We start from the raw sequence: 16,987 nt of genomic DNA, 5'->3' as shown, positions 1-16,987 counted from the left end.
GACCATTTTTTCTCCCAATGTTAAACATATAAAACGTATAAAATGTATTTAAACATGTAGAACTTAAAGAAAAAAAATGAAAAAAACAATTTAAGCCAAAGAAACTGGTTTTAATTTAAATAGTACAATTTTTCTTCTAATCAAAATGTGCAATGAACACAAACATAAAAAGTAATGAACAACAATAGAATGCACTTTTGTAACACAAAAACTAAACACACCAAATAGCTTATCAAAAAGGGTCAATGAAATGAAAACTTAGCTGGTTACCTCTTAAAGGGCAACAATTTAGAACAAAAATGATTTAACTGTAATGTCTGTAACCTGAGTCAGTAATACATCTGCTTGAGAAAAATTTTTTGTTCAGAGATTTAAGCTTTTATCTCCGTTTAAAAATGAGGTACAAGGTAATGAACAACAAAGTACACTTTTGTATACTTTATTGTTGTTCTATTACAGTTTCTATTGCAGTTGCGCTATATGACCACTAGAGGGCTCTGTCTCCATTGAAATGCACTGCCTCATAATCCCATTAAATCAAAGACATGATCCCACTAGTTATCAGACAAAAGGGCCGTTTCAGCTGTTAACTTGATAATATGTTCACATAAGTGTCTTGTCACATTTCTTTGATTTGTTGTATGTAAAATCCCTCATGCTAGCTTGTGAACCGCTAGCGTTAGTGTCGGTGCTAGCTTCAGCATCTCTCCCTCCAGCTTGTTGGGTGTTTCCATGGCGGCTGGTCTCTTGTAGATCCCGTACTGCTGCTGTAAACCAGCTTTGCCTGACACTACCTCCACCCAGCCTCCACCCAGCAGTAGCTCCAGTCAGAAAAGCTCCACAGCGCTCGTTGTTAGCTGCCTTCGCGTCCCCGAGTCAACTTGAACGCAACACCGACTGTGGCTGCGGGTTTGTTTTTTTTTTAATCATCATTAACACTGCTCCACATGTATCTATTATGTGTGTAGATAACTGCGCTTAGAAGGAACATTTAGTGAATATTATCTGAAGCTTTCAGGAAACATCACTCCAAAAAATATTATATATAGGTGAAAAAAATGAACGAGGAGGAGAACGTACCCTATAGACGATTTAACGATCTTTCTGATTTATGAGATCGTCCTGACGTTATAATCCTTAATGATCTAATATCGTCATATGGCACACCCCTAAGTACTACTGTTGTCCAATACAGTTTGTGAGAGATATGATCACTTGGTGGAGGTTTTCCCTGTTGTTAATATGAACACATCAATCAGTTACACTAACTGGCATTTTGCTGAACAAAGATGTTTTTGCTACTGTGATAAATACTATAAACCACATCCTTTTTCATGCTACTCATGTAGTCTGGGGTAAAAGTATTACCGATTCTCTCTTTTTGGGGAATTTTCTCTTTTTGGAGTCTTGCGCAATATGTTGCTGGAAATTTCTCCACCTCAAAGTACAACGGAAATAAGAGGAGTGACTCCAACAGAGTAAAGAGCGATAGTTTGAGTCATGTCCACTGCAGAGGAGGTGAGTCAATGAGCTATCGTCCCAGTAGGATGAAGAAATGATCTTTTCACAAAGCTAGACAGATGGGGGAAATCACAGTTTATTAATCACAGACTCAGCAGGAAGGATTTCATACAGAGGAAATCAGCCAGGTTTAAAGTGATGATCAAAAAGTCACAGCTAGGGTTCAATACAAGGTCTGTAGGAGATGATTGTGGCAAAGCAGACAGGAGAGAAGACTGACAGGAAGGACAGAGAGAAACAAAACAACAAAAGTTTTTAAGAATTTAACAGTGGAAACAATCACAAACTAATAATCATTCTGATTTTGGGAATCATCGAGGTTACAACACCTGAGCGGGATTCAGGAGCCTGATTCCTGTTGGAAGTAAACAATGTGCATATCTGTCTTTCTTTGTTTCTTTGTTTCTACCTTCCTGAAATCATCAAACAGGATTCCTGACTCAAAACAGCGCTTTTCAGGACACTCAAAGACACTTTACATTGCATTATTAATTCACTCCATACTGGGTGGTGGTAAGCTACTACTGTAGCCACAGCTGCCCTGGGGCAGACTTACGGAAACGAGGCTGCCAATCTGCGCCATCGGCCCCTCCGACCACCACCAACCAACCATTCACTCTCACAACTTTCATACTAGGCAAGGTGGGTGAAGTGTCTTACCCAAGGACACGACAGTTTTACGCCTGCGGGAGCGGGGATCGAACCTTCCGGTTATAAGACGACCTGCTCTACCAACTGAGCTTCTGTCGCCCTACAAACATAGTGAAGATTTCTGCTCTTGCACCATTCTTTACTTCCAGCAGGAGCTCAGGTCTAGTAGTTGGACTCCAGTTGGAACACTGTGAAAATGCTGTGCGGACAGTTTATGTCTGCTGCAGACGGTCTATGAAACTATCAGATAAAGCAAAAAAACACTTTAAATGAAGGAATGATTCAAGTTTCATAGACTTCTCTTTGAAAAGAATTCAGCTTCACAGGAGGTCGGTCTCTTCTTGTCCGTGTTTGTTGCCTCTGTCAAACTTCAGACTGGAATCAAACAAGATTCCCAGGTCCTGATGTACAGAATTCCTGGAATTCCATCCAGTCAACACTGATGATGGTTGTTTCAGGAGTGGTAGGTTTTGTTTCCACCCCAAAAAAATCCCTCAAAAACTGTTATCTGATACATAAATATTCATTTTATCTGTTTTGAACCTGTGTCCTTAATGTTCAGGGTAGAAACGTCCCTCGTGAAACAATGCTCTACTGAAACACACAGCAGCCTGAAGGCAGCGTTTGGAAAAAGAGATCTCAGACTATAGAGTCTCTTCCTGCTGTTAATGTTCTTGTCACATCCCAAACTTCACTCTCTGCTGAAGTGAGGAGGTTTCTTGTCAGGCCGATGTTCTTTCCGAGCCTTGCGTTGTGGGCTGTTCGGTAGATTCTGAGAGTTTCTGAAAAGGTCATCTGTCAGTGGAATTTAAAAAGCAGAGGTCATTCTCTGCAAGTTCATTCATTGTTAATTATCTTCAGGTAAAATCTTCTGCTGGAGTGAAGAAAAAAAATCACTTTAATAATTAAATTCTGGGATGAGAAATTCAATTATGTCTTTTTTGATATGAAAAGATTCCTGAGTCTGATCCAGGAGGGTTTCAGCATGGGCTAATTTAGTCTCTGTTCTCAGACAAAGGGACGTCTCAGGGCAGAACAGGGGTTCATGTTGTCTTCAGTCTGGATCAGCGCAGGACAGCAGAGCAGTGGTGGAGCATGAAATTCATGCAAACAGCTGTCCTGGTTCCATCTGTGGAGATATCTTACAAACCCAACAACCTCACGGGAAGTTCAGAATAAACCGCAGTGAAATGAGTAAAATAATTAAACTCAGTGGTTTGATAAAACAGCTTCGGGCTGATGTGACAGAGTACGAATGTCAGCGGCAGAACGTAAGGAACTTTTGGACGGCTTCCAGTCGAAGTGGAGAAGTTGATTAAAAGAAAATGCAGCTGATCAGTAGAGACGATCCTGAGAAGCAGGACGTTCAGGTTCACTGAAGCCTGTTTTCCACGGCACAGCCTGTACCGGTACGGTATGGCACAGGTAGGAAAAGCAGAATCAGACCCACACCTGTGTCGCGTCTCCCCCGCGGAGAGCACGGCTGGAATGTAGGCGGGGTTGTGAACAACAGCGATCGCCTCAATGATGTGTTTAGTTCATTACTGCAGACGATTGGCTTTTCACAGAAGGTGAATAAACCCACTCATTATTAAATCACACCCCTGACCCTGCTCTCATATATGCTGCACACATTGATTAACTAACCAGTCTTTTTTCTCACAGCCCTCTCCCCTCGCCCTGATATCATTACCAATTACATAACAAAGAGTCCTTTGTCTGAGGACTAAGAAGATGATTGATAACTTTGACCAGAGCTGTCGCTGTGCTGTGATGAGCTCTAAATCATTTATCTGAATATTTTCTCATAACTGACTCTCACCAACTCTTTCCAGAATTTTAGAAAACAGGGGACAGTTGTATATTATCCTGTAGCTTGTTAAAGCATCTCGATCAAGAGTGGGCCTTTGAGGAAAAGTTTTAATAACAGCTCGTGGTACAAAACCTGTCACTAAAGATGAGTTGATCTGATTGATTATTGATGTACTAACAGGGGGGAAATTCCCTTGAGCAGTTTAGTAAAATATGCTGATTTTATTTTTGAGATCAACAGATGGGCTGACATCAAGTTTGGTAAAACTGTCAAAAAATGTAAAACAATCTTCTCTCTCTCCCCCTCCCTCTCGGACTCTCCCTCTCTTTCTCTCTCTCTAGTTTCTGGTGGACTACAGCATCTCGTCACCAGCGGGGCAACGACTGGTGGACGTTTTGTCTCATCGACAGTCTAACGTCACAATTTTTGTGCCTCACAATGCCGGCTTCGCCCAAAACCAGGTGATGTACCAGTCTGGTATCTCACCAGTTTCAAATCAGCTGCTTAATTGATTCAAATTGCAAACTGGGTTACCTGAGAAACTTCATGGTATGATGGTATTATGTGATATATTGTACTGACTTTGCCACATGATGATAATAATAATACTACTACTAATAATAATAATACTGTTGCTGCTATTCATCATCATCATCATACATTTTATTTATCACACATTTTTTGAAAAAAAATCACATTGTGGTATCATTTCATATTGTTGAGCACTTTTCATATAAATACAAACTCAGTGTGAAAACAGTGAAAACGAATTGAACATCTAACACACGCTGACACGCAGGCCGGATCATCACAGCAGTTGGACATGAGCTCTCACAAGTTTTCTGATCTGTTTGTGTGTTTAGACTCTGTCTGCACGAGATCTGGAATATCACATCTCCACCAATCACAGCAACCGACTGTACAGCGACCTGCGACCTCAGGAAACCATCGCCTCCAGACTCGGGTTCAACCTGACTGTTACTGCCAACAGCAGTGAGGTCAGAGGGAACACACACACACACACACACACACACACACACACACACACACACACACACACACACACAGAGGCGTGTGCACACAAACATGTATTTGATATTCTCTGAACAATGCCAATCAGTAACTACTTCATTTTTGACACAGTCAGATAATTAAGGAACAAAATCACAATGATATTTCGAAAAAAAAAAAAAAAATCTTGTCACTAAAAGCAAAACTAAAGCTTCAAGACGCTAAACCACCTCAATAAATGTTCTCATCATAAAGCACACTGGCTAAAACAGAGCCTACAGTTAACCAAAGTTTAATCACACAAAAATCCAATGGTATATTTATTGCAGGTCAAATACTTTAATGTTATTTTAGTGTGTTATTTTAATATGCCCATATTACAGATCATGACTGAACCACAGGAAAGCATTTATGCTAAAACCTTGATGTTATTTATTTTACTGTCTACGGACTCTTGCCTGCCTACCTCCACGTCAACGTTTTTTTTTCCCCCCGTTGTCATGAAAACAATAATTCTGCTTCCAAACACATGAAAGCGATGTCCCCACCATGCATCACTCGTCACATTAATGCTCAATCGGCGGGCTTAAACCATGTCGACATGTTTATTGACATTGATTTCTGATTTGAAACGGTGCCCTCAGAACCGTAAACTGGTGAACAAGCGGCTGCTGGTGGAGTGGGACATTCCTGCAGTGAACGGGATCATCCACGTCATCGAGGCCCCGCTGACCGCACCTCCCCCACCGGTGAGTGATGGCGACTGGACTCCCGAGCGGCTGCTGCAGCTGTTGATTGCAGCGGCGTCCTCTGAGCCCGCAGGTGTCACATGGTGGAGCGTTTCCATCCGCCTCGGAGCGGTGGGACTTCTGCAGCTCACACCTCCACTAATTACACATTTCCCTCACGGTCTGAACAAACTCAGGTAATACTTGGTGTTAAAAGATACATTTTTCATCTATAATTTAAAAGCTTAAAAAAAGATTTTCAATACTGTAAATGCTAAAAGGATGAAGCATCTTTTATTTGTGATCACAAACCCGGTTTGAGTTAACTTATCGGAACCATGATGGGATCATAAAGGGACATGTAGGTCTTTGCCTCAAGCGTGGTTTAAAACATCTCTCTGCTTTTGTAACTGACCGTTGTTTTGTCATGTCTTTGATTTGAATTGGTGTCTGTCTCTTTAAGGCCCACTCTGCTCTGATTGGCCGTGCTCCAGAAGCCCCACCCCCCTGCAGGTTTTCAATACAGACAATAGGGGTTGGGGTTCACTTCCTTTTCATGCCTCTCATCACATTCAAAATGTCCATATTTGAACTGAAACAGTTCGACGCTCAAACTTATTACAAAACAAATAGACAGGATGAAGGTCTGTAACTATGGCAACAACATACTAAATGTTCTATGTTTTTGGAATGAAATCCTCATCGAAAGAAACCCATTGAAATCTCACCAGCATGATGGAAACTAGTAAAAACTGTTTAAATCACCCCAAACATTAATTCAATTGTGGTATCAAATTTCTAAAGTCAGATTGTTTAACTTTTTTTTTCTGCCCTGGCTAACTTTATTCATTTAAGATTTAGTTATATTTATTGGTACTTTTTGCTTCTGCCTCTTCACAATATAAACATGTAAAACTGATGCAGTTCGAGCCACAAAATCCTTCTGAAAATTTCATGTGGGCCAGAGTGTACTTATTTACAGTATTTGAATTAAGTGACGGTCAATTTATGAAAACTGACAGTGTGAGCTGGGTTTACCTTCTCTTTCAATTCCTCTCCTCACAATGTAACGTAGGAAAATACATGTGATGACGTTTGAGGCTTCAAACATAAAACATAAAATATACAAGCAGACAACAAAACAAACCATAGGAAAAGAACAGAAAAATGAAATACAATGATAAGTATCTCTCTAATCACCCCAATCAACTCTGATTAGCTGTTGCCCCAAAGTCACTCTTCAACAGCCAATAAGAAGAGGCGACACACATTTGCCCGGTGTTTGTCATTTCTGTTCTTACACTTTAAATTTGGAAAATTTGAAGCTGTAACCATGGCAATAAACACACACACACACACACACACACACACACACACACACACACACACACACACACACACACACACACACACACAAACAAAACAAAGACAGCAACAGGAGAAACCTCAAACTACCTCTAATACATAAAAGGATAAAAATGCCATTGAATTTTAGGCCGAAACATCAAAAACTTTCTGGCTTTTTATTTAAACCACAAAAAACATGAAGGGAAAATTTGCATTTCATAGCTTTTTTTGGTTTTATTTGTGGTTTCTAAATATCAGTCCTGTACATGTAGGTATGATTCAGGCTCTTCCGTTGCTTCCCGCGTTGTGCGTCCTGCAGCATCCATGCTACACTTTGAGTTCACGCTGGGACGTGTTCCCTGCATGCGCATCAGTCCACATATCTGTGGGCATGTTCACACTCGGCAGTAACTTGTATATCAGATTGTTTGAGCACAGCTGGGGGCCAAGGCGCCATACCCATCTTCACATTGCAGTAATATGCATGCAGGACCAGCAGGTCGAGATCGGTTCCTTCTCTGTCACCTCCCGCTGCACAGCTGAGCAGTGAGTGAAGTGACACTCGGCTCGGCACTACATGTGCTTCATCTTCTGTAAATAATTTGCAATAAAAGAGCAGAAAAACAGCATGAAGTGCCAGAAAACTCACCCCTGGCGGCGGGCTTTAGGAGATATTCCATGATCATGATAAACAACAAATGATTGACATGAAATTAAACCAACCAGCTCGGGGAGGAGTTTATATTGTCCAATGCCGTCTGGTTTATAAACACACTGTTAAGTCAGCACGGAGAATATGGACTGAAGTTGAAGAATGATGAAACCTAAGAAAATTACCAGAAGCTCCACTGGGTAGGACGTGTTAACCAGCTGCGGGCCCGTGTCTGTGACCCATCCAAGACATTCACACCTCAAAGCATGTGTGAGCGACTGCGTGCCAGACCACCTCCCGAAGTGATCTGAGTACAGACGCATCAAGAGGTGTGGTGCCTGGTCTCACCTGTGATCCGTACTCGAAATTTTTTTAAATACACGTTACTGCCCAGTGTGAACATGACCTCTGGTAGCAAACAATTTGCACGCATGTTCATTCATAATCACAGTGTCGTCCCACAGTATCCTTGAAAGAGACAGCCTCACTACATTCTGTACGCACAAGCGCTCTTCAAATCTGGCATCTATTTTTGTTTATGCATGGTGCATTCAAATGCACATGCTCGGCCGGCATGCTCAGTCCTTGTCCAGCCCACACGCTTAAAAAAATCGGCCTTAGTGTTATCGATGCTCTTTAAAGAAAAATAAAAATGAGCGTCCGTCTCTTTGAGGTCCCTCCCTCTCAACCTCTGTGATTGGCTAGAATCCAGAAACCGCCCTTCTTCAGCTCTTGACAACAGACGAAGGGATTGGGTTTCACTTCCCTTTGTCTTTTGTCTCCTCACAAAGTGGCAACTTGTACAACTTGTGTGATTTTTTTTTTCTTTTAATGAATTTGGAGAAAGTTTGCATCCTTCTCAAGAAGCTCTGCAAAGTTTTTAGAAGCAGATGCTCATACACAGACAACTGTTTGTGTTTGCTGGATCCAAAAAACGATTTGATGAGAAGAAAAACTAACAAACAGTGTAAACCATGTGGGCTGAACGCTTAGCGTCTGACTCACAATAAGCGCTTTCGCTCAAATTTCAAACATTGATCATTGAAGCACGTCTTGAACACTGAGTGTGCTCACAATTATAAAAGTTGTTTTCTATAGCGAAGTGCTGCAGTTCTGACAGCAGCCACCAGGAGGCACTGTGGCCACCATGGTGCTCTGGTGTGCTGCCTCCTGATAGGTCACCCTGCCTGCTGTTGCTGGGCGGCTGTGGCAGAGAGCAGATGGCTGGGTTCAGTTTCTTGGAACAGTTTTGAGGAAATGAAAATTCAGTCTGCTGCATTTATTCCGATAACATCAGACCGGTGATCAATATTCATGATGGAGAAGAGATCACGGATGAATAATCTTAAATCTCTGCTTTCACAACAGCTCTTTAATCCCACCAAATGGCCGATGTTTCACCTCACAGCGACTCACTGATCTCACTGAGTTACTTGGATCTCAGCTATGTGGGTCACGTTCAGGTTTCTCATTCCAGTGAAGAAAGTGAAGTCAACATTTGGCTGTAAAGTCACCCAGTTAATATTAAGTTCATTGCATCCGGCTGTGTTTAGTCTGAAGGGAGGGATGGCACAGACAGTTATTACACCACTGAGTATCGACAGGCGCATGAAAACTTCCAGAGTGCAGTTCGCAACAATCGTCATCAGATGTTCAAGAGTGCTGGCAACTTCCCTTCGTCAGGAAAGAAACCAGCCTCAGCATCTCAGAGAGCAGGTTTGGTTTGCTTTTGTTCATCGTTCTCCAGCAGAACAACACAGAGACACAGAGGGACTCCTGTGATAGACGAGCCAGCAAAAAATCTCCATGCTTCTCAGAGCATTTCAAGTCTGTGAAAAGAAATCTGAGTATTGACTTGGTCACAGCACATGGAAATGCATTATTAACCGACCAAGTTTTAAAGATTTAAAGTAGAGGGCTGCCAGCTTTTGACTTCAAGTTATTGATAAAAATAATCAACTATTGAAGATATTAATTTAAAGCATGTTTGAAAATTATCTCCGGATCACATATAATTGGATATTGGAGAAATCGATGAAGCAAACAGACTATTGTTTCACAGCAAGTAAAAGCTATAAGGTAATTGAGTTAAGTTGTTCTAATAAGATATTTGCATGTGATTTATGACGGTGCTTCTAAACATATGGTATGAATGCTGCTTTGACTTTTTTAATTGATAATCTTGAAATACTTTAAGTTGAGATTGTTTGTTTTAGGTTCAAACAGTGACGAAGGCCCCGTTTACACAACAACAACACCCAAAACACAGCAAAGTTTTTCCGTTTTTCATTTGAAAATGTTGTTATGTAAATGGGGAAAAAAGGAATGGCTATCATTTTAAAAAAATGATGTGGATCATTTGAGAATATTTCCTGAAACATGGGAAGTTTTGCATCTAGCTCAAACCTGCAGCATGGGAGTTTGAGTTTTACAGTTAAATGTCACTTCTGTCCCACAAGGCAACACTGTAGCCAATAATCATGGAATAATGGCACGTAACATAATATCTGTCTCTAACATAATCATGTGTGCTATTTCAACTGTACAAAAGCCAATAATTTAAAAGACAGAACCATAATTTGTAATGCCTTCCGATTTCTGCATTATTGGCTTCAGTTATTATATTTAAAGAAATGTTTTCAGTCAGCTTCAGTAACGTGGTAATCACCTGCCAATAATAATTTTGTTTTTTGAATTGCAAACTTTTTTTTATGATTTTGGTTCAACTATTTTGAGACACTGTCTGCAGGTTGCTTGGGTTATTGACTTGATTATATTTGAAATAACCAGAATTATTTTGTTATTTTGTTTGACAGGCATCACTGGCCATTCTTACAATACTGGCTGCTGTGGAGACCTGTTTCTACAAACCCAGCTGCGATTTGTTTTCAAGAGGACGGTGTCAGACTGTGCTGTAGTTACTGTAATTTACCATCTATCGAGGTTACTCCTTAGACAATGACCTTTAGCTAGCTAGGACAGCACAATATGTTGCAAAATTTATTTTTCTGTCAAAACGGCAATGTGCACAAAATACACAGTGCTAAAAGCTGACTGAACTGAAATAAGTAAAGTCTCACTGTGCATGTCACATATCTGCCCAATCAGTTGAAGCCTTGATTTAATGGAAATCTCCAGTTAACCAGCAGCAGATGATCATCATGTTTTTGAAGAACTATAGTTAATTAGTTGGCCTTTTCCCATTGAGATCTTTCTAGCTTGGACGAGGATCTTAACCTCTGAATATATCACCAAGTGGTAGCAGAAAGTGAAAACAATAGAGGACCGAGAAAGCGTCCTTGTGGAACTCCATAACCTTCGTAGACGATGTCAAGGCTGATGAAATACAGTCTCTCTGTGACTTTGAACCACTTCAACGCAGTCAAAAAGACCCAGCCACTTTTCAGGATGGTTGATAACGATGTCAAGGTCAACTCAGATCTCATAGGATAAGAAGAGAGAATTTATTCTCATCACGGTTCAGCCTGGGGTTATTTCAATAAGAGCAATTTCAGCTCTGTGGTAATGTTGAAGCATTATTTGGGTTTTGTAGGACCGATGCTCTGTCTAATATTGGAGCGGTGTTCTTTTAGTGTTGTCGATCTCATAGACGGGGTGAGGATCATATAGAAATATTTCACTGTATTTAAAATAATGTAGTCTTTTAGGAGTCCCAGCAGGAAGAGTGAAAGCGGCTTTCCATTGAGTGATGTGCACATCTGAAGTCCCCAACATGAGAGGATCTTCACATGTTTAGATCTTCCACAGGACGAGATGAGCTGCGGGTTGTCTGTGGCCTTAATGCTGCCACACTGGGATAGTGAGCATTTTCAGCTCCTTTTATGGCGATTGCTTGGCACTAAAAGTGTTTGGGTTTCCCAGTTTGACCCGAAGGGGTTTCTGAAAGCTTGTTTTGTGGCCACAGAGGAAATAAATTCAGGACGAGTGATGAGGTGCCCACAGCTCTGATACACCTCCACATGCTTTAAATCTGGACCCAGGCACAGTGAAGAGACCCAGTACTCTTCTATCTTCTGCCATTCATGTCCCTCCTGTATTTACTTTTCAGCCCTTGCATTTTAAAACCTTTCTAATTTTTGCTGGGAGGTATCAACAGCCTTTTTGGAAAATCGTTTTTTCTAGATTGAGTCTGATTTGAAAAGAAAAGACTGTAATTCTCCATTGTGTGTCCGTCTTTACATTTAAAGGTGATATATTGTGTCTGCTGATCAGCAACCATTGCTGTCGTAGTTATGATTGAGGTTTTAGTAACTTTGGACGTAAAGACCTTAAATAACTCTCAAAAGCCTCATTTTCACGCTAACGGAACTGGCATCCTTTAGGTTGACTTGTTTCACTAAATGTCTCTTTGATTACTGATAAACAACTTTTTGTCACGTTCTTCTCCTCAATGGGTGTTCCGATGCAAGGAAAGTGTCACCGTCCCCGTGGCAACCACCATGTTTCACCATGACAAAATATGGCAAGACTACAAACAATTCCATCGTTCGTTTACATTTCCTTTGCATCAGCTTTCAGAGAGTATTGTGCAAAAGAAGTTCAGGACACATACATACATACATACATACATACGGACAGACATTACCATCATAAATAAAATGAATCCAGACATCAGGCTTCATCTGAGAGGCTGGGAGTCTGTGGAGAGAATCTAGGAAAAAACAAACACTGACGTTTTGTTGTTTTTTTCTTGGTACAGACTTGCTGTTTGCAGCACAATGGCTAAATATCAAAACACAGTGGCCCTCATTTATCAATCTAGCGTAGAAACAAGTGCTGATCTGAGTGCTGATCTCAAAGTACGACATGCCATATGTGAGGTTTCTGAAAGTTTCGTATCTGTCTGATCTCACCATTCGAATGATTGGATGATGATGAGTTTGACGGCTGGATTTGATCGTCTTTAACATGTTACGCCCCTAAATATTCGTGGTTCAGAAGCCTCGCTCACTGAGGTCAAACACGGAGAGGAGGAATCCTGGCAAAAAACTCTGAACTGGAAATGGATTCCCACACATCCGAGGTGAAGGTAAATAAAGACGAGCTGCTTGGAGGCTTAAAAACTGGAATTAAAGTTTCATTTTCACTTCAGTCATGATTGAGTTTGTTCGAAGTCCTTTTAACAGCCTCTGCAGACACAGAGAGGACAGATGTGGCTGAATCTCTACAGACACATTTCACTGCTTTAAAAGACGTTGGGCCAGACTTTCATAAAAACCCAGTGAACTGTAAATGCAGACCTGCTAACATGAAGACTTTACTTGGAACTTGGAAGTGACCATTTTTACCTCACATGCACATTGCGTGCTTGGTTTTCTGTTGTGGGGGGAAGAAAAAACCAAGATGGCTGCCAGAGTCATGCACATGCAAACGCACACATAAGGAAGGTCACCTCTGATTAGCCCTTGGAAAAATATGACTGATCAGCTGAAACAAATAATCTTTGTTAATCATCCTCTGAGGAAATACTGCCAACGACCTGGCAGAGTCATGTCTCCATGACAACAGTGCAGAAAAGTGTAGCTGTTGCCATGGTGATTTTAGTCGGACAGACAAGTATGTGTGTGTGTGTGTGTGAAGGTTTCTAAAGGGCTTGTGATACCTGTCATCTTCAGATCTTCCACTCGCCGGCCAGAGGACACGCCCGCTCGAGCAGCGCCGCGCTGACCATCCTGGTGACGGTGCTGCTGGCGTGTGTGTTGGCTGCGGTGGGCTACTACCTCCTCAAACACAAGAACGACAACTTCCGCTTCCGCTACTTCAAAGTGAGTTTCCTCTAAGATTCCTGGCATCTGTATATGTTGAGGCTGGTGCTAAATTTGTGTGTTTGTTGTTCATTCATATGAAAACTGTCATGTTTTGGAAACGGCAAACCAGATTTCATCACTTGCCAATTCCAGTTGAATCAATCATTTTTCTGCACCTGCACAAGGGACTTCAGAGTTTGAATTAAACACCACAGAACGTACATTCACTATGCATTTGTCAGCTGAATTTCATTCAAAGAGAAAATATACAGGGAAACAGACTTAAAAAAAGTTCAGCAAATGAAGGATGTTTCCATAGTCAGTGAGTAATCCCATTAAACAATCTTGACGTCAGTATTGACCAAAATACTTTGTATTTTGTTTTTTGCTCTAATTTATCAGCCCTACATGTTGTTTGTTTCTGGTCCAAATTGGACCAGTTTACAGTGAAAGCAACTATTGTAACTGCAAAATGGGTTCTCTCATTTATATGATTTACGTGGAGCATTTCCACCGCCATTGTTTAGAAAGCTTCAGGAAGTGTACGTCGTTTGTTTGGCCTTTCTTGTTTGCATTTGCTGCCGCACAGGCAACAGCAAAACAAAAAAAGGCTTCAACCAATTATATTAAAAATAGAAAATACTTTATCATTCACAGGGTGAAATTCCACAGAGCCTAGCTCAACAGTGAGTATTCATTGCATATAATATGAAATAAATCAAATAAGTAAGAATAAATCATGGAAATATGCATTATGAATATCATAAAGAGTCACAGGAATGATGTATGTCCTGTGACTTGACGCTGCTCTTTGGTGGTTTGAGTTTGTTGCTGAAGACCAGGACATCATGGGGCGGTGAGAGATGGTTCAGGATGGACCTCAGTTTGGACCAGAGAGATGGTTCTGGCTCTTTCTGTAGAGAGCTTTGGTGTTCTCCTCCCAGTTCAGTTTATTGTCTAGATACACCCCCAAATGTTTGGAATCCTCTACAAAGTCCACACTGGCTCCCTGGATGGAGATTGGGGACACAGACACCCTGTTCCTCCTCAGGTTCACCACAAGCTTCTCGGTCTTTGTCACATTGGGCTGCAGAAAGGGACAGAGTTGTCCACCATCAGTCTCACCACGCCTGCTGATACATCCAACTACTGCAGATTCATCAGAAAGCTCCTGGACACGAGGGGCGCAGTAGTTGAAGTTCATATTAGAGGGTGAAGAGGAAGGGAGAGGGGACTTTCTCCTGAGAGATCCCGGTGTTCCTGACCACGCTTCCTGACACAAAGTCCTGCAGACACATGTACTGCAGCCTGCCGGTCCAGCAGTCCACAACCCAGGACACAAGGGGGGCGGGGCATCCACCTGCACCGACATGGGCTTCCTGCCAAGCAGAGTCGGCCTGATGGTGTTGAAGAATATGACTCTCAGAGTTCTGAGTGGGCGCCGGTAGACGAGCTGAAGAGGTCCAGCTGAGGCTTGACGAGGGGCCGGAGCTGCTCCAGGATGAGTCCCTGCTGGGTCTCCATGATACAGGATGTCAGCTCCACCGGGACAATGCAGGACGTCTTTCAGAGCACGGGGACTTTCTGGAGATTTGGTCTCATGTTGACGACATGTTGAAGAACTCCACAGAGGGGGGGAGGGGCGTTTTTCAGGCCCTGGGGGGTCGGGGGTGGGGGGTCAGGGCCAGCTGCCTTTGTGGAGTGGCGTCAGCTGTTCAGGGAGGAGGCGGTCTGCTGATGAGCAGTGCAGTCAGTGGGGGGTCTCGGGGGAGGAGACACTCTCACAGGAGGGTGTGAGTCCATGAGGAGGGGGAGGGGGAGGGGGGATGGGCAGGGTGGCAGCAGTGGGCGGTCTGCACTGGACTGAACAATGTCCTAAGTGTGAAATCTATTTAAACGCAGATTTTCGTTGTCTGCGGTTTCCTCCGTGGTAGTCTGTCTGTAGCCAGCGATGGTCCTCACGCCTCTCCAGACCTCTCATGTTGCTCCTCTGTATAATGAGGGATGCAGTGATGGCTAGCTCCGCCCACTTCCTGTCAAGAAAAAAACCAAAGTTGAGCAAGCGGGAGTGCAGTGGTGGCCTCCTTCAGAATCTAACCATTTATCGTCACACCACAGTATACATGCATAGCCAAAACACACACACACACACACACACACACACACACACACATGCACACACACACACACACACACACACACACACACACACACACACACACACACACACACACACACACACTGCCAGCTTGGCTTCAAACTGCTGGTTTTACCCTGAAGAAGAAACGAAGGAATGGCCCTCACCCACTGGACAGTTCAGAGGCTGTACTGTAGCTCTGTATTATCAAAAAATGTGTTTGAATGGTTTTTCTAGCACCGCAGTCAAGTAGAAATACAGTTAGAATATTTTATTTAAAAAGAACAGAAAACTGTTTGGAAAGCATCACCATTTTTTAGCGGTATTCAAAATGAATTGCAGCCATATTGTTTCCACTCAGACAGCTCATCGTCTCCAGACTGACCACCGTCTTCCAGCTGTAGGAATGTGTGTGGATCTTCAAACAGCCTGAAAATGATTACATTTATTTTGCCAAAGCTTGAAATGTGCCAGTGGCGTGTCTGCTGAGTTGAATCTTCGGGCGAGTGTGATACCTGAACACAAAGGTTTGTGGTGTACGGCTCTGCGCTGCGCGTCGTCATCCTGCTAACAGTATTATTGCCATTTTCTTTGTTTCAGAATGAAGACGAGAACGATCCAATGGGTGGCAGGAACAAGCCCACCCTGGTCTCCATCCCAAACCCCCTGTACAACGCCTCCAGAGCCTTCAATGAGCCCTTTGGGGTGAGTCAGCAGAGCACCGACAGATCAGGTTCAGCTCCTCTTGGAATAACAAACACGTAAATCTCACTCTGACCCAAGTAAACCGACCATTTCCAAACACAGTTCAAATCTTCCTTCCTTCCTCCATGTTTCTCCACTCAAATGCGGGTTAGAAGAGTGAGTCCAGTGGCTCAAAAGAGCAACACTTGACAAAATGTTGCACAGAATTCACCGCTTCTTTGCTTATCACAAACAAATGACATTCTTTAGTTTGTTCTTGTCAATCTTGAAGTGAAAACATGTCAGTCTGTCAGCAAAAACTCTCTTTCACTGTCCGCTCACAACTGATGTTGTGGTTTTTTTCTATTTGCATTGTGACTTCTGGAGATCAGTTTCAGCTTGTGATCTTTTTGCATGGTGGCGACGCTTCCAAGTCACCGTGCATGCTACAATATAACCACAATATAAGCTTCCTGTGCTCCAAGGAATAGTAGATCATCAACAAGGATGATCCTGCAGGCTAATTCACTGAGACGGATCATCCAAAAAAAGGAAAATACTGAGAGAGAGAAAAAAAAAACCTGCCATAAATTTAGCAGAATGATGTGTGCGAGCCTCCTGAAGTCTTAAATAACTATGTCAGAAACCACGCCTAAGTTGTGTTTAAAACCTTTA

The 16,987-nt window shown here is 42.3% G+C and overlaps 1 protein-coding gene across 1 annotated transcript in view; it reads left to right on the top strand.

Moving 5' to 3' along the window:
* The window catches only part of LOC115388169 (stabilin-1-like), a 140,069-nt gene that overhangs the window by 121,172 nt on the left and 1,910 nt on the right, over window positions 1-16,987 (top strand). The window contains exons 61-65 of the mRNA XM_030091127.1: window positions 4,327-4,446; window positions 4,849-4,983; window positions 5,641-5,745; window positions 13,360-13,509; window positions 16,229-16,333. Coding sequence (XP_029946987.1) covers window positions 4,327-4,446; window positions 4,849-4,983; window positions 5,641-5,745; window positions 13,360-13,509; window positions 16,229-16,333 — 615 coding nt within the window. The remainder of the gene's footprint in view (window positions 1-4,326; window positions 4,447-4,848; window positions 4,984-5,640; window positions 5,746-13,359; window positions 13,510-16,228; window positions 16,334-16,987) is intronic.

The sequence above is a fragment of the Salarias fasciatus genome, chromosome 5 (assembly GCF_902148845.1).
Source record: "Salarias fasciatus chromosome 5, fSalaFa1.1, whole genome shotgun sequence".
In the NCBI taxonomy this organism is placed as follows: Eukaryota; Metazoa; Chordata; class Actinopteri; order Blenniiformes; family Blenniidae; genus Salarias; species Salarias fasciatus.
The sequence above is the reverse complement of the archived record's forward strand: the minus strand, read 5'-3'. Positions and strand labels throughout refer to the sequence as shown.